General features: G+C 36.0%; 1 protein-coding gene across 1 annotated transcript in view; it reads right to left on the bottom strand.

Annotated features, from left to right (window-relative positions):
- Nucleotides 1-1,010: 1,010 nt before the first annotated feature.
- Nucleotides 1,011-27,155, bottom strand: part of LOC117963892 (N-acetylated-alpha-linked acidic dipeptidase 2-like) — a 38,182-nt gene continuing 12,037 nt past the window's right edge. The window contains exons 4-7 of the mRNA XM_058991660.1: nucleotides 26,698-26,950; nucleotides 23,706-23,787; nucleotides 4,801-4,893; nucleotides 1,011-1,632 (exon numbers count right to left, since the gene is read on the bottom strand). Coding sequence (XP_058847643.1) covers nucleotides 1,434-1,632; nucleotides 4,801-4,893; nucleotides 23,706-23,787; nucleotides 26,698-26,950 — 627 coding nt within the window. The 3' untranslated portion in view covers nucleotides 1,011-1,433. The remainder of the gene's footprint in view (nucleotides 1,633-4,800; nucleotides 4,894-23,705; nucleotides 23,788-26,697; nucleotides 26,951-27,155) is intronic.

The following is a 27,155-nucleotide window of genomic DNA, read 5'->3' as shown; positions in this document are numbered from 1 at the left end:
ATCTGTCTGTATGTCACTCTTACATTTTTGCATATGGAGAATTGCTTATCAAATTGTGATTAAACATTTCACTGCTAATTCTGTACATGCTGTTGATACATGTATTAGCCATTCAAGGCCAATAAAGACCTAAGCGTTTCTAAAATAAGTACGCTGCATTTTCATTCTGGAAACCATTGCCAATATGCATGCTGTTCCAGTTCGTGTCAGTCCTTCCTTTGACAGTGTATCTTTCAGATCCCTGCAAGAGCTCTATCTTTACCTAGCAACACAATCCCATTTCTGAACTCTACTGCACTACCTTGTAAATAGTCATGATTACTGAGTAACAAGATGCTTGAGCACCCATCTGAGCTTGGTTACATTGAGATGTGGAAACATGAGTTGACATTCACATTACAATGAAACTTCACATTCTTAATGAAGTGATGTTTAATTTTAGTGCACAAACAGGTTTTAAAAATGGTATCCCTTGGTGTATTATTATTATTATTATTATTATTATTATTATTATTATTATTATTATTATTATCAATAACAGTACTAGTACCCGTAGTATTACAGTAAATGATAATTACAATAATATTCTAGTTAGTAGGGGGCTCCTTTATTCAATGGCATATTTATACTAATTAGTTAAGTATATTACCTTGTTGTCAAAAGGTAGAATTATGTCTGTAAATATTATTGCTCTCAGATTATGTGAAAATGATTGATTAGATGGATGAATTGAGGTGATTTTCAACTGTCATATCACCTTGTTAAATTTCACATCAGGTATTTGTTCGTAATAGACAGTTGCTTTGCAAATACTGTATGTATTATGTTATGTCAGTTAAACCTATTAGTATTAGGGATTTTGAAATGCAGAATTGTGAGCTAGAGAATTAAATAACTTTTAAATATACAGAATCAATGGAAATACTTACGATGCCATCATAAACCTGCATTCCACTAAATAAATCATACTGAATCAGTCCTCAGCTGTACTTTATTTGTACCATATTAAGCCAGCATACTGAAAAAAATCGGATTACGGTACATAAAAAGATGTATCAATTACATAATTTTTTTAAATCAGTTTTTAATGTACAATGTTATATCCTTTTTGTTTTACATTTTAAGATTTTCTTCACATACAATAAAAATCTTCAACAAACAAAATAAGGGTAATGTATTCTCTGCTACAACATGAAGAAAACAACAGTCTGTACCTATTTATCTGTGAAGAAAGAAAAGATTTCTCTTAGGAAGTCTGGAGCTTTGACTGATAGAATCTATAGCGGTCGTTGCTAATAACAACAATGTTAATATAAAACAGCCGAGCACACTGACTAAATTTGCCTGTTTTTCTAGTTACATTTTATGGACACTCCAATAATCATGAAATACTTCAATCCAGTGTGATTTTAAGATGCAGTGTTATTTGTGGTTCAGAGTCCACCAATATCATTGACACCCTTCATGGTGCTAGCCGCAGAATGGATTATGAATGTAATCACCGATATTTCCTTCTTAACCTGTTCCCAGCGTCTGGCTTGGTCTTTCTCAATATCAAATAAAGCATCCATGAGACCAAGAAAACTTGATGAACCGTAAGCGTCATGTAGACTTGGAGAAAAAATGACATGCCTGTGAAAGACAACAACAAAAAATGACATTGTGGACAGTTTAAATATAAATAAGTTAACTGTGTAGATTTATATATAATAATTAACTAACTGACGAAGACACATTGTGTCGTTCTTTAATTATATATATATATATATATATATATATATATATATATATATATATAAACAACATAATTTTAAAAAAAGATGCCTTTTGTACGTCATGATAAAGACTGAGGGGTAGGTTTACTAAAGTGTTGCGCCTGTCGCAATAATCGCAGACGAGTCGCAAGTCTTGGGTGAAATGTACTACACAGGCTCAATGCTATTTGCGACTTTTTAGGGAATGCTTTGTGGCTGCAGTTTCTGCAATAGGAGGTGGGTGGGTGCAAATCAGGGTTCTCAAATATTATAATGAGATGTACGAAAGCGGCAGACAATTGTGACACACATTTTTAAGAACTTTTGAAACCATGTTTTAAATAGTCGCGATTGTTGCCGGAATTCCCCAATCCGCCTTTTCTTGTGCATTGCCAGTTGTGCTCAATGAATTTTTGAGGTGCAGTCAAATGCCTATTTTTCCCTAAAATCAGGGTGTACTTACAAGCCTAGAAAACAAATTTCTATGACATATCTGGTTTCCCCAACGTGTTGGGAGCAATAGACTGGACACATATGCCGCTAACCCCTCCAGCTCATTGTGAACATCTGTATAGGATCTGTACGACTCTCGCAATGTAAAATGCTAGAGATCTCGCTAAGAAGATGCAACAAATATTTAAATTAGTATATTGCGACTCTCTTCATTAACATATTTTCTCTTAGTACATATGACAAAATATTTACTTTAAGTGTAGCAACGAAAATGCAAATTGTGATATGTTTGCGCTGCGACTGGCCCATCTTAGAAAACCTAACCCTGAGGTGTAGATGTACTAAAAACAACTTGCAAAGCATACATTTTTTGATTATTCAGACATTTGGGTGACAAGATGCATTTTTACCACTGTTTCTATTGTCTCCTGGTATGAACTGCCTGTTGGGAGGCACTAATAGTCATTGTAGTTGACAGCTGACAGTCTATTAGAAGTGAGTTAAATGCAGGGACAAGAAGAATTAAGAGTCTCCATGGAAACAGAATAGTATGTCATCCAGGAAATTCTTTTCCACTTTTGCAATAAAAATACCTCTTTAGCACTTGAGGGAGAAATAAGTGAAGCATTTAAAAAATCAGTGGGAGTGAGTGAGCGCATACTTTACTGACAGCAAAGTTGACACATAAATGTATAAAACTATAAACCACATGTCACTATTGTTTGATAATGCTTCCACTGGCCAATGGAACATTCACAAGCATACATTCGCAGTACCTTTTCTAGACATTTGACCAATCTGTCCTAGAAAACAAATTGTTTACATAGTATTGGCACTGTCAGCTAATCCTCAGCTCAAAAGGCACTAATGACGTTTGGGTAGCTAAAGAAATGTCAAAATCTGTTACGAAAACCATACATTTTAAATAATTTTTTTTTTAAAAAAAAGATTTTTTTATATTAGTTTATTATTTTGTTTTTGTTTTTTGTGTAACTGTCTATGAATGAAAGTCGATAATGCTTTTCCATTTACATGCTCAAGCTCTGTGTCGGAGGAACACGATATCCACAAAAGCTGCCTCTCAAGCAGCTTCTCTTTACCATGTATTAAGATAGAATGTGTGTATGCATGCATGTTTACTCTTCTATGCACGCTAAGTGAAGAAAAAAGCTGAAGCTGTGACTGCTTTTGGTTCTGTTCGTTCTATCTGTGTGATACGTCATTTTCGGCAGAAATCCAAGCAGACGCCGGCAATCCTGTTGATCAAATAGACGCTTTACCTCTATAGTCTATCTGTCAATCATATTTGTCCAGCCATTGCACGGTATATGATCTCAACATCAGTGTGCTTTTGGATATAAGTACTAATCATTAACAAAAAATTGCTTTATATTTTTAAACATTGCATTAAGTCAAGGGAAGTCAGAATGGATATCGAGACTTTGAAGACATTTTCAAAGGTGTCCTTTCTAGAAAAACACATGGATTTCATCTATGAATAACTACGTAACTAAAATCAAACCTTTTATTAACAGTTATTACTGTTTAAAGTGTATAATGCGTTTTTTGCTAAATTTGGTATTGTGCTCCTTTGTGCAATATAACAAGTACCATATAACAATACTGGTTTGTATTTTATGCATTTTAAATAATATAATGTGTTTCCAATAATGTGGCCTGACAGTAATGCCTACCCAGACATTTCACCCACCACATGTCACTGCTTTTGGTTTACCTGGACTTTGAAATATTTGGGTCACTAAACTTTGCAAAAGTAATCTATGTTTGTAACACTTTTTTTTTTTTTTTTTTTACAGAAGTCGTTACCAAGTTTGTGTCTTTAAAGCTTTCTTTGACATTTAAGTCATCCAAGTTGTGTAGTGTGAAGCACACACACCTCAAAGCAAGGAGATACGGTACAGGTAGGTGGTTCGTTTCTGCCAGTTTATACATATTGAATTAGTACTCCAGGAAAGCCTGGCTAGAAAATAAACACACTGCAGTTCTGAGTTTGCAACTTGGCTCCCTGCAGGAAAATTGATAGACACTTCAAGCAGGATAAGTCAGAAGAGCTCAGCATGCCAAATGCTGTTTACCCCTCACGCTGCCAAGCAACCAGCAAACAAGCACATACAAATGTAACATTTGTTGTTAAAGATACGAGAATTGATTTTTCACAGAATGTTTTTTTCTTTCATTGAGAAGATGTCTACAGAATACCAGTAACTCATATAATCAAAAGAGTTATACTGTATGAGTCATTACTAACTATATGCCACCCACTTAAATCCAATAATGAGAAGTATGTTTCTGAAAGCTAATTTAAGATTAGGTCAGTTGTTACATAACTTGCAGAACTATCATGATGCCGTCAGAACCCAAGGGCACAATTATACAAAAATGTATTAAATGATCTAAGTTTGTCTCAGCTTATCATATTATCTAGAACAGCAATTTGGGAAGTTTAGCTCCTGGTGGAAAGTGGTTTGTCAATTATTTCATTTAGCAACTGAATTATGATATTCTTAATTTTCTTTTTGGATTTGACATTATAATCTACCGTTACGTGTTGAATACTTTAATGATGCCATACCTGTACCATGGTCTGCCGGAAATTCCCAAAGGATCAATAAAGGCCCTCTCTAGATCCATAAGCTGATCATTCAGTCTGAGGACCTCTAAAGGGCTAAAACAAGAAATAATGAGTACATTTAAAAACGTGACAGAGGAAATACATTAACAACAAGGCACAGTGGTTTAGACTAGAGGCTAGGAGAAAATGTTACATTAGCTAATGTAAATAATTTCAGATAATTAACTTCTAATTGTATGTGTCCATGCTACTTGGCATGAATGTTGATTACCAGTATTTGGAATAAAACAAAAATAGAACAAAACATGAAAGGTCTTGTAAATATTGATTTTGAAAACAATGTATATCCTTTCTACTTTCTATTTTCAACTGTTTTAGTCTGTCTTTATACGTATCAATATATGCAAAAAAATCCATTATTAGGCACAGTCAGTTATGTAAATTTTGTAGGTGACTTGGAGTGGATATTATACATATAAATGCCTATGTGTAATGTTGATTCATGATATGAAAGAGATTTCAGCGCCTGATCAAAACATATACTATACTATTCACTTTTACTAACATAAGGAATAATGAACACTCATACAACCTCACATGCATTAATACACATCTTTGTGTAAGTAGCGTTCAAGTGATCCAACATTGCATATTGGGCTAGGAGACAACATTTCAGTTGTGAAGTTTAAATCTAACATTTCTTCTACGTGTTGTTCTGAAAAAAAACTTAAAGAAGCCTGAAAAGGGCCAGCGGATTAAATGCTTTTAACAGCATATTGGAAGCAAGATGCCTATCAGCTGAGATGCAGGAGAGAGGGGCTCTGCTGTGAACTCTGCACTGGTATCACTTTTATGCTCCATATCAAGTATTCAGCTGTATCTGGTATTGACTGGACACATTCTGCCTATGCAAACATTTGCCAATAAAGTTTTTTCTTTTTTTTTAGTTACAGTACATATTTTTCTATTTGTGTATACTGTAGTATAGTGAGGCTGTTGAGGATTTCACTCGTTTGCAAAGCAACTTGATCCAAATTGCTTCCTTTAGTAAAATGTTTATTAATAATAAAAAAAAAAACTAAAAACAGTAATGTTATGCTCCTATTTGTATTTTGCTTAACCTTACCACTTCATAAGAACAACTGCAATACACAGATACAGTACTGTCCCTTGAAGGGATACATTTACCTAATACTATGTGAGGAAGCATATCATAGTTGAGCTCTATACTAAATCCAACAGGTTGAAGCATTGTGCACTGAAGCCTGTGCAGCACAGCCTTGTTTACATGTAAAGATCATTTTAAGACACCCCATTGTCATGTAATTTTTGTATGATACATTTCACTGGCCTGGATTTTTAGTATGACACAATGGGTTTACAGTCCATGTAGTTCTGATGTCATGCTATTTCTCATGACTTTAAGCAAACGAGAGTGGAGCTATTTGATTTAACCTCTAAGGTACCTTCATACATAGCATTGCACAATGCATTTGTCAATTTGTCAATGGTGTTTACAGGAGGTTTTCAGGTTTTGCATGACAAAGTGGAAAATGATGAGATTGTATCATGGAATAAAAGCCTTGTTCAGTTTACAGTGAAATCAGATGGTTTCTATAGCATTTCCACTTAAGGGTTCAAAAGCACTATCCAGGCTTTTGGGTGCTGATCCTTGTAACACTGCTCCACAATTGGTCTTTTCAGATGCGATTTTTGCTGGAATAGCTAGGAAGCATGATAAGCAGAAGCCACAGAGGAGCAAAAAAACAGCAGCTTTATTCTCCTCATTTTAATTAGATACATATTTTTTTTTACAATAAGAGATAGCTGAGAAAATGTATTGGCTGGAATGAAAAACTGTGTACCTGAGTTGTTAAAATGTAACTTGAATTGACCTCATTATACAGATATATAAAGCTGCTGTCTATAAGCTGCTAAACTTATCTGGTGGTGTTCCCAGCCTGTGGGTAGTGGTTCACATAAAAGAACAAATAACAAAAAAACAAAGTCACATTTTACATTGGTAAGGTAAAAAACTGAGGCCACAGCTTGGATGGGCATGCCCCCTCACATACTGGAGATTGGCCCATCTGCAATGGTGGGGAATTGTTAGTTCTATACATATGATTTTTTTCTGCTGCAACTATTATAATGGTTGATTCAATTAGCCATCCTATTATCTTTGGGTCTATATATACAGTGGAGGTACACTCATTTATTTATATTTAAATCTATTAATGAGCTTCTGATGTCATTTATTACATAGTTAATGTAACTAGTATATACAGTGTTCGCTATCATTGTCAGTTTGTTTTAGTTTACTTTACTGTAAATAAAACAAGATTCTTCCAGCATGTCGGCCTTTAACAACCCCCTCCAATTACCAAGTCTCCTTTGGAGACAAACAAAGGACAACTGTCAATAACAATCAGATTTGTTTTCTACTGTCAGTCAATTCATTTGTAAAGAGCAGCCCTGTTCACGGTTGAAATATCTAAGGTTAAGAGGAGCAGAACTAGTAATTGATATGCCATGCGCCTAGCCATGCCCTCTGAGAATGCAGCTGCGATATGCGGCTGGCTTAATAATGTGCACAGTACAACTGGCAGTCTGCTATAGTTCTTTTTCTTTTTTTTAACAATAGCCCTACAGCACAATCATAGCATTAGTGCAGTAAGATGTAAGGCAGGTAACACTTTTTTTTTTTTTTTTAAATCCTCTCGCCCAGAATGCTTTATATTATTAAAAGGGGTCTATGTAACATAGTCCCTGACTTTCACCTTCAAGCTTTAACTTATATCTTATAAACCAGATCAGTTTAGAAGAGCTGCCAGTGGAACATCAAAACAAAACAAAACAAAAAGGTCTGCATATAATTGTTACAGAAATGCAATATATATTTTTCTCCCTGTAAGATTTTCTATTGTTGTACAAAGTAAGGCCAGCAAGTATTGATGAAGCATGCAGCTGAACTGCTCAGACATACAGTGAGACCCTAGACACCTCATTTTATCAAAATACTGCTGGGTTTTGGACACTGTGGGGTAGATGTACTAAAGTGTTGCACCTGTGGCAATATTTGCAAACCAGATGCAAACGAGTCGGAAGTCTTGGGTGAAATGTACTAAACAAGCGCAATGCTATTCACGACTTTTTAGGGAATGCTTTGCAGCAGCAGTTTTTCTTTGCGGTTCAACCTTAGATGAATATGTAATTATGGGCGTTCCTGGATAAATGTGCAAAAATGGGGTGGAGATAGTGCAAATCAGGAATCTCAAATATTATAATGAGATGTACTAAAGCTGCCGACAATGCGACACTTACAGTTGCATCAATTTGTTAAGCACTTTTGAAAGCACATTTTAAACAGTAGCAATTGTTGCTGGCATTTCCCAGTCCACTTTTTCTCTTGCGTTGTTAGTTGTGCTCAATGCATTTTTGAGGTGAACACCCAAGTACCTAATTTTCACTAAAGGCAGGGTGTACTTTTAAGCCTTGAAAACACATTTCAGTGGAATTTCTGCTTTCCCCAATGTGTTGGGAGCAATAGACTGCACACATGTGGCACTAACCCCTCCAGCTCATTGTGAACATCTGTATAGGAACATGATCTATTGTGTGTTGTCTAGGCTACTAGGTAGTTAAAAATAGTGATAATTAAAAAAAATTAAATGAATAAAACAATAATGTTTTATTCACATTGTACACCAATGTGTACAATGCAGCAGCATGATTTATTTTGTGTTACCGGTAGCCTACAGGCTAAAGTAAAAAGAAAGTGCGCTAGGTATTCATTTGATTTTACTACTGTACTGTATACTGTATAGATCTACTGTACAGATTTATATTTTTACATAATGTAACATTAGAGTTATTTCAGTACAATGATTTACATTTAAAATGCATTGAGCACTATAAATGTATGTGTGTGATTTTATTGTATTGTTTTTAAACCCGACACCTCCTTATGTCAGACAAACATGTGCGGTTTAGCGAGGGGTTACTGTATGATTATGAAAAGCTTTTTGGGGGTGAAGGTGGGGCCACCACTATAGAATCTTATGGGATTAAACTACCTTTCATTATTTTTTTTAGATATAACAGTATTAAAATAGGTAAAATGAAGACGGAACAGAATGCATTCTACAGATTTAACAAAAACAAGGCTATTTTGATTCTTGCACCCTTGCATGTATAGATGTTATCCTTCGGGCACCCTCTGCTGCAGCAAGCAACAACTCAACTTGCTTTTAATTGAACTTTATTCACATTTCTCAATTCACTTTTTTCTTCTTAGCCTAAGCTGCCCAAGGGTTGCAGATGGGTCAACCGATCAAGCGTGGCCCATCCTCTTTAGAGCTCCATAGGCACTGCCCCCGCACATGCTACATACACCCCCTAAACTGGAGGTGAGTATGGCTAGTTCCTATTGCTACCGCTGCACGATGAAGGTACAACTAAAACATTTTCAGTTTCATTTTTTTTTCTGAAAATGTGAAACACTCTCAAGTAGGTAATTACCTGGCTTATTTCAACCCGTTCAAGTGCAGTAAGATGCTGGAAATGGAAAATCTAATGATTTCACCAGAGCACATTTTCTAAGAAAAAGTAACAGTATGGGTTCACAGGAAACGGCATCAATTACTTATTTGCAATTAGACATTGATTTCATACACATAACTAAGAATTTCTTAACAATCACATATAACTAGATCAATAGAACTAGAACAAATCTATGTGATGTTATTGATTCATTAAAACTGAAGGTACTTTTAGGACAAAAATCTATTCATCATTAGCCAGGAAGAATATCAGAAACAACAAGACATGAAACCGCAACAAATCAAAACCTTTATAACATAGAACAATCGAGAAATTAAATAAGAATAATTGGTTACTTGATAATGCCAACTTTTGAAATAACACTAATATATTTTGTGTTACTGTAAGGAATACAAAGGGTGAGCTATTTAATATACAAAGTTGTGTTTCCATAAGAGTTACTTCTAAATGTTACTAGATAAAGTCTGGAATGACTTGCTGCTTCTTTTAGAAGTTTGGATAATATGTAAAGTAAACCATCTCTGGTCTTTTTAATTATAGTGAGAAGTCCTGCTGTTCAACTTCTGACAAATCTCAACTTTGATATTCACTTTTATATTGAGTTGTGAGTTTATTCTGCTCACTGTTAAGTTTCCACACACTGCTGCTGGAAACTAGACGTGTTCCTGGCCACATGTTACATTTCTTCAATAATATGGTTTGATGATTTCTTGATTAGAGCCTCTGGATCTGGGATCCCATTGTGTGCAGTTTAAACACTGAAGTCTTTCTTGTCCATTGCACATTCTCACTAGGAATGTGTTATCTCGAAACTATATAATCCAGAATCCTTTTTTTTTTTTTCTGATGCACCTAATAAAGTTACCAAACTACCAACTCTGAAATTTAATGTAGGACAGTTTAAGAAGTCTTAAGTTGTTTCATATGTGTTACCATTGTAATGATGAAGGTTTATTTTTGTTGTGCAAATGACAGAAACCTTGCAGTGCATTCCAGTGTTGTACAATGGATTCTATAACCCCAAAGAAAAAAATATGTTTTGCCACAGAAAAATCATGGAGGTTGTTACACTGAAAAGAGGGTACAGTACTCCTCTGAACCTTTCAGGCTTGCTAAAACGTACCCTTATAGATAAATATATTTTCTAGGAAATATTTTGCCTCTTGTGTTGTAAGATATAGTAAACTTAGGACTCTCCAATGATACATTTTTATCAGTAACGATATCCATTTTCAGTATTTGACTTTACATCAAGGCTGAGTAAATCTAGCATCTATGGTAAGCTTTAATTACTAACAAAAGAAAAAATAAGTAAGATACTGTTGGTATGGTAAATGCAAAGATAAGCCAAGTGTAATAAATGCCAAATCATATGGGGACAGTGGACAGTGTTTCCATAGTGCTGTAATGAAAAGGCATGACATATGTAGTTTACTGTGGTCAGAAATGTACTTCATATTCCATTGTAACCACTGTCTCATATTTTTCTAAATTATATTTAATGGCACATTTTATGTCCATTGAACTGGAAAGTCTAACTTAAATCTGATGGCATTTTTACACAGTTTAATAAGTGGAAAACCCAGGATTTTATTCCTTCAAGGTTTTGAGATAGCACCCAAGTATCCCCAGGTCAACAGGAGGTTAATTTACTAAATGAAAAGATTGTGTGGGTGAATTATTTAATACTCTTCATTCTTTGCCTGTGTGCAGTGCTCTATGTGGTCATCATCAATCCATTACTGCACTCGCTATTAGACAAAGCTCTCGTCATCCATTAGCTGATTAACCTTATCCTACATTTGGAAAGTGGCTAAACAGATGAGTGGCAGTAATGATAGACAATCTTAACAGCCATGTTTCTCAGCTAATAACGTTTTTGTCTTTGGCAATTTACAGATGAGGCCTTAAAGTGACTGCATCAGTGTTTCTGGTTTCTATGTGTGTGTTATTTATCTCTGTAGACTCCCTGATATCTAGTTTAGCTAGTTGCATTATTGATTTTTAGAGCTATTGTAGTTCACAGATGAATACAATATATTGCTTGTAGTTGCCAATCAAACGGGAGCTGTATCTTCAAATTAAATTAAACATCTTGAGACATATTACCAGATAAACTCTTGCCACTCCTGCACTGCTATCATTTTAGGCAGAATCAAATTGAGGTCAAGCAAAATACTGGTTCTCTTTAAATGTGATAATATAGTGAGGGCTGGGAATGCAAGTGTATAGAATATTAAGTCACAAAGCTTTCATTTTAATAACATAAAACATTTACAAAAAAAAAAAAAAAAGACACAGAGTTATGCCAGGATACACAAATATAGGTAACAGTTTTATGCATACAGTATAATACAGCACTTCCTGTATTATTTGCGCCAGATAAGAAGGGGAGGAGAGTTGTCTTAACAATGGCTCATGGTGATGCTAGATATCTAGACAGTTTAATCTATATAGAAAACACAAAGTCTACAGGATTAATAAAGGTATATTAAAACTGACTAGGTGCTTCACATTCTGCAGGACTCTTTTTTAGCACGGTGGTATTTTTGAAACTTTAGCTAATTGTTCAGGACTAAATTATTATTCATAAGGGAATATTAAATCTAAAATGGTTCTGCATTCTACTGATTTAATTAGCCAGCAGATTTATTCAGCACTTAATTAGTACAGCCTGCTTGTGTTTCCTTGAAAATGACACACTGCTAAACATACAGTTCAGACACAAACAAAGCTTCATTTCGTTCGTGACAAAATCTATTGAATCTATAAATTGTAGCTGTCCATTATGTGCCCTCTTTTCCTTGTATTTTATAAACAAAGTCATTTGAGGATTGTTCCTTCGTTAGAGAAATGGTGCAAAAGCATACTAAATTCTCTTTAAGCTCTTTCAAGATCTGCAGACTAAAAGTATTGCAGTTTTTTTGTTTTCTGCCTCATAACACAAGCAGGTTGTAGTAACATCCTTCAATTTCGTTAATACAGACAGCATATACAGCTTTACAGTGTGGGTCATCTCTCTACACAGTAGATCGTCCAAGATAATGAGAGGCCTATCATACAACTTCTGCCATGAATCAAGACCTCCAACAATGAATAAGCAATCTCAAAAAATGAATGGTCCTAATTAGCTGACGTTCCTTCCTTGGGCGAGAGAGAACTTGAGACTATAAATTAACCACCAGCTAGAACTAGATTTAAGGAGTTACTTTTCTCTTCAGTGTTTGACAAAAGACAACCTTATATAATGCTCAATACATGGTAACATGTAACTGCTATATAAAACAGTATTTCAATAACTGGGGGGAGGGGCACGTAAAAAAAAAATAGGACATTGTAGTCTAACATAGCAGTTCATGTTCTTAATAATAATCAACATAAAACATATGTTGTTTCATTTAGTTAATTGTAGAAGCAAAAGTATATATTTTTTAAAGTACAGTAAGGCATTATCACTCATCTGTCTTTCCTGTAGACTTGATTGATTTGTATATCCATTTGTTGAGATTGTTATCAAGGTTGTTCTTCACAAATCTTCAAGTGAAGGATAGGGAAGATATTTAGAGAAAACTGAAAAAGTGAGCACTGCATGAGATCAGAAAAATTCATATGAATTATTCATTAGAATTATTTATTAAAGCAGTGGTGACCGGTTTGATCGTGTCATTGAGATCTAGGAACTGTCAAAGCAGGAGCTCAAGTGAAGATACTTATATAACAACAGTGCGGGTGAGATGCACCCAGGATTTAAACCTGCAAATACCTGATCTTATGACTAAACCTGCATTCCACAGAGTAGTCCTTTTACAAGGTAAGCCACTGGGGGTATCCTACCCAAAGCTGCTTCTTGTTAAAAAAAAAAAGGTCAACTAAAATCACTGTCTCAAAAAATGTGCTTGTAGTATACAGGTACACTAGACACCTCCTGGTTATATGCAGCATGTCAGTACTTTGGCACCACTATGACCAACAAACTAATATTTCCCAGTCACTCAAAAACCCAGTTTTATTCAACGAAAAAAAAGTATTTGAAAGTAAAAATCATATTAGAATATCAATCTAAATCTAAAATGTTTTGCTTCAGGGGAAATAAAATTAGGAAACCAGAATCATGATTCATTTAAAAGCAATTCATTAGGGATTGAGAATGAACAATTAAGCATAGATGGGACTGTAGTAATTGGAAAAAGTTGTTTAGATACGGAGAATGGCGTGTATGACATTCAGATTTATTATAATTGAGACTGATTTGCCCAATAATGTGACTCCATTATCTGTTCAATTGACCATAAAGGCCACTGGGTAGTTATTAAAAAATGCATTTAAAAGTTATTATAAAGACATCGAAAGCTAAACGTGCATCACTATTGTCAAACATTTACTATCCAGTTCCAAGTAATTATACGTTCATTCCTCACCTCTGTGCATCTACTAAGTGAAGGTTCAATAGAACCCATCTGATACTGTTTCTTGTCAGCCTTTTATTATTTTATTTTATATTAGGTGAATAGATATGAGTCCTTGCTGGAAGGAAAACCCTCCAAAAATCAGTGTTCTGGACCTGGGGTCTTACTGCAAGACAAGAGTTTTCTGATTAACAATGAGACATTATGCTGCCACCCATGATTATCTCTGACCTGTGAGGGGACAATGACAATTACACTAAGGAAGAGAGGCACAAGAACTGCCGTAATTGCTTTTTCATTTCCGCTCTTTGTGGCATTATTTAAATGGATGGAGGAGAAAAAGACAAAATGTATTCTGCAAAAAAAAAAAGGTTGAAATGTTACAAACATATCGACTAGATGTTAATTCTCTGTCAGCAACAAAAGGAAGTAAAATCATTGGACGGACTTGTATCTAAGATGGTATCAAAGGTACAATGTTATAAATACCAGAAAGAACTGGAATATACAAGATACAAGAAAACACATTAAAGGCGATGTGAATGAGTAATACTCATGAAAAGGTAGAATGTATATGGGAATGAGATAAAAAGGGAAGCAGAAAGGCACAAATAAAGTGCAAAATTGCAGCTGGTTTATATTCCTGAACATACTGTATTTCATAAGCAAATAGCAGGCAGGTGTTCCTCAGAATCCTCTCTGTTCAGACACCATTTCCCTCATCCAAAGCAGAATTGATTTAACAGAGCCTAAGCAATAAGTGGCATCAAGTTTAATCAGATTATTTGTTGATTTACTGAGTGATGTACTTCTGCATTCTCAACACATTGTAAGAAATGGAAAGGAAAATTGTGACGCAAACCCAAGTAGGTTTAAAAGACTGTCACACACACTGAATATTTTAACATTTGTTTTAAGTGCTGAAGGCAATTTACACTCCATTTATAACTGTTGCCACCAAGAACATTTCAACAACAAAACCAGCTGCACCGTGATTACTGTGTCTCAGTCAGCTTTTCTCCCCCAGATAACTTTCATTAAGTGAGCTATTTACCGTGCCGCATTTTAAACTTTGAAGATGCCTTTTGCTGGAAGTACTGAACATACTTAGTTGACAAGTAGAGTTCTATGAGGAAAGACTTTTGCGTTCCTACAATTAGAACTCCTTTTGTGGAATATAACCAAACATATGCTAGATATATAGCATGGAAATATAAACAAATGAGGAATTTAGTAAAAATGTAGTGATTATACGGTTGAGGGACACTGTAGCTTTAAAACTTGCATGTGAATGCTGTATCTTATTATGAGACAGACAATTAACCTAGTCCTGTTACATTGCTTATTGTATGGAAATACTTCCAATAAATGTATTCAAGTCAGGGATGTAGTTATTTTGAGTCAGCCATTTTACAAAAGGGGAGCTGCAGGCTGGCTCATACAGAAATATTTCTTAAATGAATGTAACTATCTTGATGTTCTCTCCATCCATATTTGAGCTAAATAAATGCATTCTCTTGTGATTTCTGTTTACTAGTCTGTCACAAATGTTTGTTTGTTTGTATCATTTTGTTTTCCTTATACTGCTTTATTTGTTCTTGTATTTATCATTTTCTGTTATATGAGATTCTAATAAGGCTGTAGTTAGTTAATAGTAAGCATTTGCATATCAGTTCAAACAATGTCATTTAGGGCACCATAAAAATGCTCTGAAGGGGGCTCCCGAGTGGCGCATCCGGTAAAGGCACTCCGCGTGGAGTGTAGGATGCACCCTATAGCCTGGAGGTCCCCGGTTCGAGTCCAGGCTATTCCACAGCCGACCGTGGACGGGAGTTCCCAGGGGGTGGCGCACAATTGGCTGAGTGACCGCCCGTGTGGGGAGGGCTTAGGTCGGCCAGGCTTGAATTTCAAGCTCTTTCCAAAGATGTTTAAAAAAAAAAAAAAAACTTACAAATTTGAAGCTAATTATTCATTTCCCACTATAGAGACCAACACTGACTGCAGGCTAATAAGAACACCTGCTGATAGAGTCACAGTTCAAGCAGCTGCAAGCTCCACCCCCCATAGCTACCGCCTGTCAATGAAGGATCTCGATTGAACAGCATGCACTAACTTCACTTGTACGTGACATCTTGACTTAGTGACTTATTTCCCATTCATCAAGGAAGATTACCTGCAAAGGCACAGCAGGAATTACCCAGAAAACTCCACATTCTTACAGGAAATTGTATTCACTTGCAGGTATTTTAACTGACAAAAGCAGTTTAAAAAGTAACATGTATCACCCAAATGTTTTCAGGAAATTAAATTACCTTAATTTAATTAAAACTACAAATGTTGACAAAACTTATTGTTACACATAGAAGGTATTGTGGGGAACCATATCATAACCATATCTTTTTTACCTACAAAACACATTTCATGTGAAAAAAATACTGTAGCGTTGAGTGGAAATGAAGGCAGAGTCCCGACTGTTCCTCTACCCTCCTATAGCAGAGCTCATCTTGGAGCTTAACCCCCATTACAGGAGGCAGCATGACAACCATTCCCTCAGTACCCCAGTCCCGGCAGTGTTCGGATGTTATCATACGGAGGCGAGGCAAGGCTTCCCCTATCAGGCTAGCAACCAATTGCAGAGCTTTCTCTGCCTCAGGCCACTCCTCCAGCCATGTAACCAGCTCAAATTGCACAACAAAAGCTTGCTGATTGGCCATACCGTCGTACTGCAACAGAGTGATGTGGGCTTTGTTGTTGCTAATGGGTTTCCTGTCCGTCTTGGTTCCTGTTCCGCCTCCACTGCTCTTTACTTCTGTCCAATCCGCCATTTTGACTCCGGTGTTGCTCTCCTTGGGCATCGCGGCTCGGCATCCATTTTGACGAGGTCACTCCTCCCTTGGTCTCTCGGCTTGACCCATCATTGGCATGTCCATCGCTACTCTGCGCTAACTGTCTCTGTCTGCTTGCTCTCTGTGGCACCCGGCTCTCACTGCAGCCATCTCTCTCTTGCTCTCTGCCCCTAATTGCCGCAACCATTTCTTGGAGACGGCTCCATTCTGATCTCCCGACCCATCCTGGCAGTGGTGTCATCTCTGCTTCTGCTTGGCTCCTCGCATTCATTTCCTGCAGTATCGGATCCTTAATCCCACTTCTGAAACACCTATGCAGCATTGCGTGGAAATCAAGGCAGACTCACACAGGGTTTTCAGGTTCTCAAATGCAGTGATTTATCAATTAAAGCATGCCTCTTTACCAGCCAGTGGTACAACTATAGTAAAAGTCAGGGTTCTTGCCGAGCATGGATTTCACACAACACTGGTGCAGTGCTGTGAGAAGAAAAAAAAATTCGGACTGAGTACAAAAAAATTAAAGACAGTAACAACCAGAGTGGGAACAGCCGAAAAACCTTCCCGTTTTTTGAACAAATGGCTGTCGTCCTGTGAACGATCTGCAGGGTCTTTTGTACCACAGCTCCATGGAGACCGTCAGTGTGGAAGATGAACAAGATCCGGTCTGTTGAGCAACAGCTAAGGTTACATATCATTCATAAATTATAATTTACTGTAAAGCCTAGTACACCAGAGTAATATGTATTATTTAAAATACTCCTAACATTGTTTTTTTTAAATAAAACAATACCTAATTTGTCTCACACATATTGTAGTGTGAGTAATCATTTGCTGGAGAAGTTACTGCTGAAATAACTAATTAAACAAAGTAAAAAATAATAATACACACGATTTCATTGCCGTTTCAAAGCTATGCATTTAAAAAAAGGCATTGTAGTTATTTTGTTCTCCATGTGGTCTGTAATCTCAGTAATTGTTTTTACTTCTGCAGAAGACCTGTCGACTCATTGTCTCCACAGCCACCAGATGCATCTGCCAGCTCTCCTGGGTGCCAAGACAGACTGGAAAGAGCCGCCAGCTTGTCTGGGTCATCAATGGGTGCAAGACCAGCAGCATTCCAGAGAGGAAGTAACACTACATTTTTATTTTAACTAATGCAAACAAAAAGGCTCACAGCCCTACAGCTGTGTGTATTAACCATGCAAATCTAGGACTAGTGGTAATCTGGGTCTGTTTTCAACCTGTGGTACACGTACCTTTACTGGTACGTGACATGCTTGCCAATGGTACCCGCACCGACAGTTCTTGAGGATGATATGATTCCTCAAAACACAATGCTCCTTCAATCGCACCATCGTAATGTATCACTCTGTTTGTACCACTGAATCACAGAGAAATTAGAAATTATGATGCAGGGGTCCAGACTAAAATGGTTATAAATACAACAACAAAAAACTGTTTTTTAGGGGTTAGGCACAAAAACGCTGCATCTCCCTTTAAAAGCAAGTGTCAATATTTACGAATATTCAGTCCAAGAAGCAGGCACAGTAATTTAAGAGCACCGTTACCATTATGATATGTAGCGTGCGTGAGTTTTGTACTAAAGCAGGGTCAGCTGTTGCAGGGAAAACAAAGTTTATTTCTCAAACTTTAAAAAAAAAGTGAAATCAAAACACACATAAATACTTGGGACTGTGTACTATGTACTGCAGCTTACTTGATTGTAGTAAACAAAACAAACAAAAAAATACCATTTACTAAATTTAGCTCTCAGATTGTGATTTATGATCTAATGATGTTGAACGAGCTCGGTTGCTTTACTTTGTAATGTAGCCATTCACACTACTCAATACTTTTCCACATTGCAAACATTTTTTTTAAAGTGTTGACGCAGAAAGATCGTTTTCTGTACACAAAAGTGTACTTTAGGATGACCGTCAGTCCACAAAAGCATCAAACCTCTCAATGTACAACATGTTGTATCAGAATAATACGCAAACAAACCAGTACCACAGCAGAAGCAACAGATGCACGCAAACGTTATTTTTTCAAGGTATGTAAAAACAAACATTTTTGTTTATACGCTGTGAAGCTTACCGATTTACAGGATTAAAACTCAAACCTGATGTTGTGAAACCCACAATAAATAAATCAATATTTAGATTAATTTTCCTTTTTTTCCTACGTATATCCAGACTTCTATAGAATATATATAGAATATATAGTATAGAAGAACTTCCGACAATGGTCAGGTTTGCAAAAAGTTCAGGAACGGGTGCCGTGCCGGCAGTGGAAACAAGGTAAGCGTGCAGGCTCTGGTTTCTTGGTTCTCTTTACTCCCGCTTCTCTCTGGCTCTCCTTGGTTGTTTCTCTCCAATCTTTCTCTCAATCCTTCAGCTCTCTCTTTTGTCTCAGCACCAGTTCTCTTTAATCTCTTCAGCCCCTTCTATCTTTTGTCTCTGCAGCCCGTTCATCTCAGCTGCCACTTGCCACTATCCTCACTCTTACTTATCCCCCCATCCAGGCCATGCCCCCGGTGCAGCAGCTACAAATTCCAAGCATGCACGGCTTCTCATTCTCAATCCCTTGATTGTTGCAAACATCTTATCCACGGATTTGGGACAACAATGTTGCAACCGGGTCCCACTCATGTGGAAGGCCGAGCTTCTGATTGGTGGCGATTCTCCCGTCTCTGACATCCCTGAACTCCTGCTGCAGTTGAACCTGGACTCTGGATCACAAAAGCTTACCGAACGTGGTTACAGGAGACCTGAAAGCTGAATCACCATGGAAACTGTAGGGATTGGTGACTCAAACCCATACTATATGGACTCAATTATCACAGTGATTGATCCAGATTATCTGTTATCTTGAGAATTATTGTCACTGATGGTACAATTTACATTATAGGATTTCACAGTATGCATTACTGTAAGCAAACTCCTACTGTTCACTAATCTTTTAATATCTTTATTTTTTTCATGAGAATATTCTAATCTGTTAAATGCTGACACTGTATGCACACAACACTTTTCATCATGTGGGAAATTCTCCTATTTACAAAAGAATTATCAGAATTATTCGTCAGATGGTTTTAAGCTTGACCAAAGCTCCAGGATTAACAACATACTTCTATCTTAACATGTCACCATGGAAACCAAACTTGTTCTCACTGGTTCCAGCTACTTAATGAAAATGCCCTGAGGTTTGAATTCTCTCTTTTTTTCACATAAGTAAACACTTGATTAATCGTTTGTAGCAGACTAAGCAGTCGTTTATAACCTGACACCACACTCTGTGGCTATATTAAAACGCTAAAAGGGATATCATACTGTACTTCTCAATCAGCAACTGTTCTGCAGAGAACTAATTGGAATTCATGTTAAATAATAATTAGTTTTATCTGCAGCAGGATAGCAATGAAGGGATCTGACCTTTTGAAATGGAATATTTGACATTTAGATCAGAGGAAACTAAACACCTTCATACAGTACAATAAAGTGGGAGGTGCATGCTGCTTTGCAATTTAGAGCTTTATCAACTTGTTTTTGTAAGTTCCATTGTTATTACACTGTAACTACACAACTACATCTGTAATTACAATGAAAGTCAGCGTTAACTATAAACTGTATCTACTTTACAATTACACACCTCTGAGCCATCCTCAATATTCATTAAAGCTGCAGTATTCCAGTCATGTTCACATTCTAGACTAACGTATGGATTCTTAACAACTATCTCCCATAGCTATGACCTTCAACAGAAACTAGACCCTGCTGGATTACTAGTTACAGTGCATTACATTCCCTGAACAATCTCTGTCACTGTTCATTATCTGCAGTAGCATGAGATTATCAATGCTTTGCAGTAGCTCAGGTATGAAACAAAATGTTAATAAAAGGGATCTTGTTCTTCACGCAGGTGCTTTTTTAATTTATTTATTTATTTATTTATTTATTTATTTATTTATTTATTTATTTATTTTCACGCAGGTGATTTTTTCATTTTTTTTTTATTTATTGCATGTGGTTCCAGGACGCATAGAGCGCATTGCCAGACAAAACATGAATGACATAAATAGGGTCTTCTTTTCAACTGCTCTTCTTTTCAAGAGCTCCTTTTGGGTGTGCTGATTTTCAGGAAAGTTTAAATAAGGCATGATTAAAACATTGGTATTAGTTCTGTGCAGTGCAAAACATGGTTTATTAAAATTAAAGAAATCTTTAAGAAAAATCTGCCTCTTTGTATTGCTAACTCCCTATTACTACTGTATATATAATGGTAAATATTGTATAATAATGTTTTACTAAAAGCTACATAGTCAAGCAAAATGGGATACCTATTTAAGGACATATACTTAGATTACCTCTAATTAGTTTTTAATAGTTACATGCACATTTCAAGTCCCTTTTCCAATAGGGAACAGTATGTCTGGCTATGCAAGAGAGTTAAGAGATTGGTTTAAATGGTCTCCATTTTGCCTTTTACTGTAATTTTAGGGGCTTCCACAAGTGAAAGATGTAGTTAAACGAAAAGGCACAAAAGCAAGGTTCTATCATCTTTACAATGCAGGGATATGCATGTGTGAAGTACAGACCAGGCGACTGTAAGACTACTCTTGCCAGTAAGACAACTGGAGGACTTGCTATGCCCCTGATATGGTTTTAAATAACAGACGAAAGTCCAGTGCTTTAGGAATAGGTATAACCTTACAAGCCGTCTTGCTACACCAGCGACAGAAGGCAGTCTGCTGGAGCCTTTCATTAGGAAAGAATTTGCCTAGCAGGAGACAAACAAGGAGACAAACAAGCTTCAAAATGTGTTATACCAGAAAGCAAAGAGGATAAAAAGAATGTAATGAATACTGTATTGTACAAGCTATTTCATCCTTAAAAACTATACAGCGTCGTGAAGTGCAGCTTTCCTGTTCTTCACATTCATTGAAATGCATTAACATTCCAAAAGCCCACCGTGAAAATAGAATAATTGGTGCAAAGCGGCAGTCCACAATTTTTATTTATTTAATGAATTAATTAATTAGTCCTAATATCGGTATTCTGAGCCAGAACACAGACTCTGTAGATTGCATATAGTACTTTGTGTCAGACATATCTGGGAACAAAATAGTTATTTGTACATGCTGTATAGTTAGTCTTCTTGTAACCTCCTATAACCTTCCACAGTTTAAAGTCTCAACACTTTCAGTTTCAGCATCAGTCAAATCACGTCCTTTGATTGAAGACCAGATATCATTTTCTACCTATTTTATTCCACCCTTTTCCCAGGGATTAAAGATGACTGAGTCCACATTGAATTATTATGTGCTTTTTGAAGGAATGAACCACAGCCTGGTCTCTCCAGACTATCTGGACTTCAACTAAAGAGAACAAAGTGTGTTTCTTTTAATCTCCAGTGAAGCAGTTTAAAATCCGCAAGGCAACATTTTATGTGGCAAAGTATAATTTGCCACATAAAATGTACATTTCTCTTTTTCACTTGTGGTGTTTTAACTGCTTAGTTTATTTGTGTATCAAGATACATGGCCTGTAGCCCATACTTTTACAAAATTGGTCACACTTTAGCTAAAAGATTAATTTACAGTATAAAACATTTATAATATGTTATTAAACATGTTGACAATTATTACTATGTAATACAGATTTTTCTACAATTTTAATGGAAAATTACTAGATTAAACTTCATGTTTTGTTATACAGTAATTATATTATTTACACTGTACTGCTTGCCTGTTATTAACTGTCTAGTAGTTTTTATTTCTTCTTTTATATCATATTTATAGATCCTTAAATAAAAAGAAAAATACAATCATCTTTCTATGGTAATTCATGGCAATCCATTGTCTTCCAATGACTTCAGTCAGATAAGGACACCAAGGAACATAATTGGTGCAAATGATATGAATTGGCACTGACAAATATGAAACATCCTCCAGTAGTCCCTTCCTGATCTGTCATTATTACTAGTAAGTTATACTCTCCCAGCACACATTTTTTTGTAATGTTTTTCTCCAAAAGCCAACTGATTGAACTTTTTTAAAAGCAACCATAAGAAATATCAGATTTTTGCAATGCTTGACCCTAATGGCCACATATCAAATCTTATATCTATTTGTATATTATCTCGTGGGTTGTAACAATGCCATCAGTAATCTGATTGCCACCATGAATTCCAGATTTAATGAGTGCAAAACCAGGACAAGTTAGCTTGAGGAAGTGATAAGCAGGTATAACTCATACAGTATCTACTTATAGTTACGTGAAGGTGCATCTGAGATCGTTAGGAGTACAAAAACTTCTGAAGATATACTTTTAAAGAAAACAAGAAAAACAACAGACTTATACCGCCAAGGTCATCGGTTTTAATTTGTTGATCAACCCACAGCTCACTTAAAACATGTCATGTAAGAAAATACTGAAATATACAAATAAAGACATGACCTTTTGCTACCATAATTTTAGGAATTCTTACCATACTGGGGTCTACAACTATTTAATACCCACACAACTGTTGGTAATCTGACCATGCAAAATGTGTCATTTTAAAGATTTTGAAAAACAGACTTTCACAAGTAGGGTTTGTCTTTCTTAAAAAAAAAAAAAAAAAAATAGAAAAAAGAAACAGTGGGTGTTAAAGAATTAAGTTATTTGGATTTGTTGTAAGGGTCAGAAATGTAACTAAGAATATAGCATGAGTGAAATAATAATGTACTGTAACTATAGCAATGGGTCTTATTGTGATAAATCAACAGCTATGCATAATAAGAAACAAAAAAATTAAGTCCCTCAAATACAAAAAGCCACGGGCCATTACAACAAAGCAAGGTACCTATATCTCTATCATATATCGATTAGTAGAAAATAGGGTTAAAGTCAACAAGATTTACAGCTTACTTCATTACGCATTTTACTGTCAGGATTATCTTTATACACTAAGATATGGGTTTTTCCAGCCGGTTCAGAGCTTTTTTTGGTTGTGAATGTACTTATGTACAATGTATGTTTGTATGGCCGTGTGTGGGGGTGTTTTGGAGGTGGTGGGCTTATTGTGCCACAAAACAATCTTCACTTACTTGGTCAGCTCAACAGTTTCAGTTCTTCCATGTAGATTTCTGGCAGCCTCTTTAAATTCTTGTATTGCTTTTACCACTCCATCTGTGAGAGACCAGACACAGCATCACATTTACATCAGTACTAATTGTCACAGGGACAGCTCTAGTATAACACACATAAAACAGTCTGATGTACCAAAGCACCTCGTTCTTGACGACTGTTGCTAATAGTTTCCACTGGTTTAACTGAATTGAGCAGACTGCCGGAATAAAGAGAGATTTTCTGTCAGAGAAATATCTCTTCACGTCAGCTCCAGCAGTATTACAAGGCTCTCGGCTGACAGCAGCTCTAGATGCGTTCTGGTTACATATTAAAAAAAAAACGTAAACATGAATCAATAGACCCCATTTTTAAAGAAAGCAGTGCAGTTATTATTCATGTACTGTACTTACTGATGAATTACAGTGGCAAGTTTTTTCTTTTTTTTTTCAAGCATCACTTAGAATACTGATCTGTATACACTTTAGTCTAGAGATCTCTTGTCAGTGGTTATATTCATGTAACTATATATATATTACTAACATTCTTATAATATGTTAGTACTATACTTCTAATAAATCTATAACTGTTACTAACAGAATTAATAACATATTTTAGATTACATAACATATAATTGGATCCATGAATTAAAGTGTTACCTGTAACCGTGGATAAAATCTAGAAGTTGGGTTCTTTATACGCCTTGTATACTATTATTATTATTATTATTATTTATTATTATTTATTTCTTAGCAGACGCCCTTATCCAGGGCGACTTACAATTGTTACATTATTTTACATACAATTACCCATTTATACAGTTGGGTTTTTACTGGAGCAATCTAGGTAAAGTACCTTGCTCAAGGGTACAACAGCAGTGTCCCCCACTGGGGATTGAACCCACAACCCTCTGGTCAAGAGTCCAGAGCCCTAACCACTACTCCACACTGCTGCCCCAGAAAACTATCCCAGAAAACAGACTGCAGTGTATATAACATGCAGACATTCTTCAAAAATGTATTAATGAGTGCGTTATATTTCTAGAAATGTCAGCAGCAGTGGTCAATAAAAATATATACTGCAGCAAGAACAAACAAGGAATGTATGAATAATTGCTGATGCCACTGTATACAGTAGTTTAAATCTAGGGAAATGGTAACATGGTATGTTGTCAACCAGAATAGCTTAATATGGCTTATTCTGCAGCATGTGGATACATAATACTGTGCTGCGATTGCCATGTCAACCTCCTTATTAGTATTCTCCAAGCTCAGCTGTGCTCGGCACTACAGCGCCTCTGGCCTCTTAGGACCTGTGCCTACTGAATTTGGTAACCAGTTTCCATGATCTCAACCTTGAGATTCATGATCTAGACTCTACAAGGTGTTGGATCAATCCATCAAGCATTCAGAAGTTATAAGGCTCACAAGTATGTGCTCTGTGCATGCAGCTTGCCAGCATGATATACAAAGTGTTTAGTTTTTATCTCAAATTGTTGTAATACATCTTTAATTTGACCTCACTTACTTTTATTAGAATTTGACCCCATAATACATCGCTTTCATCAGTGTTTATAAAGCTGCAAACATATACGTGTAATAGTAAAATGGTACCAAAACAACAAGGAAAAAGAAAGACAGACAGCATATTAAGAAACTACAGAGCTAGCAGCAGGTACCAGTGGATCAAACGCATTATATAATAAATGGACATCTGATATCTCCAAAGGTGTCTGAACAGATAAACCCTATGTACAGATGGCTGTCAACCCTCTATACTGACCTCGGGAAACATAACAAAATCCTAAAGTTCTGCCTAATTAAGTTGAGAGATATTTATATCACTGCTGGTAATCCTTTCTCACGACCGGGAGGCAGTGATAGCCAGCAGGCAATGCTATATGTGGGCAGAAGGAGGACATTTTTCATTTAAAGAAAAAATCCAACACAATCCACGAAAACCACACGAACACAGGGTGTTTTACTGTACTACCAACAATGAGTCAGTATACGGGGATAGAAATAATGCTCCCATTGTATAGCAATAACACACACCTGAGCTTGTTACCTATATACTGGGGCTAATCAAATTCATATTAAAACCTAGAATGAGTGAATCTGCTCCGCAATAAGAGTCTTATTTCCATCCCTCATATAGTTCTATTTAACCCATTTCTTATTTTTTAATTTGATGTTGGCAGTAGCAGTACACTATGATGACTGTTATCAACCAGGCAACCAAGATTGCTGAGAGAACACAGTTAAAGTAGCCCACAAAAAGAGCTGGTATGTATGTCAATACTTCTCATTATTTACTGCCAGTATTACTGGCAGTGTAATTGTTCGCACTACTAAGCACATCCACAGAAGGTTCAAGACAAATAAACTCAATTGCAGTTGTTCAGCACATCAGCACATATGTGTCTATCTTAATATAACCATAATACTACTGCAGACATAACAAGAGCAGTCATTCTTTGCTGTATAATAAACAGCAGATTTTATAGCATTGGTCTTTGTTGCTGCAGAAGCAACAGGAAATAGAAAATACTTATTGTTATATTTAATTTCTCAAGAAAAATGTGAAGCGTGTATTCACATAGAATAAAGAAATAAAGAAAGAATAAAACTTTTTTCTAGAACAAAAAAAAAAGTCCCATGATTAAATTTGAAAATTGCACATCCTCATCCATATTCAACCCTATACTAAAACAGAATAACAAATGCAAAATATTTTAAGATGGAGGTAAACTTTAAATCAATTTCATGCCCACGTATAATTCAAGTTATTTGATTCAAATTCTTGTTGTGTTTCTGTTTTTCATTACATTCATATATCAATATTTTCTCTACTATAGACCATTACAATATACTTCTAGTTAGTTCCCCACAAGGCACTATCTATTCCACATTTATGGTATTAATGGAATATGTTGTTGCATATTTAAGAGTAAAGTAAGAACTGACGTCTTACCCATGCTTATACCATGCTTCTCAAACAGTGGCCCATAGTGGGTTTGAATATCCTTCACCATTCTTTCCAGTTTGTTGGCATACTGTGTGCAGTCCAAGTCCAAAATGACCTTTTCAGCCAGAGTCATTGTCATCACTCCCAAAAGGCGAGCCACAGCCTGATGGTATTTAAAGCCTCTGTCCACAAGACGGGAAACCAGGTCAAATGTCTCATAGGCTGAATGGTACATTGGATAGTCGCTGAGCTTGTATGTCTGTCAAGAACAAAGTCTTGTTAAAATGGGTATTACATCTGACACTCAATCATTCACTAGTAAAAGTAATTAAGCTTGGTAAGCTCCATTGAGAAATTAAAAGATGACATCTGAAAAGTAAGCAAATACTTTTTGTAATCAAAACAGAATAAATAATGAATGAACTGACTACAAAAATACTGGAGGAGGCTACAGTATTTCCTGG

Source organism: Acipenser ruthenus, chromosome 18, assembly GCF_902713425.1.
Source record: "Acipenser ruthenus chromosome 18, fAciRut3.2 maternal haplotype, whole genome shotgun sequence".
NCBI lineage: Eukaryota > Metazoa > Chordata > Actinopteri > Acipenseriformes > Acipenseridae > Acipenser > Acipenser ruthenus.
This window is presented reverse-complemented; position numbering and strand designations above follow the sequence as displayed.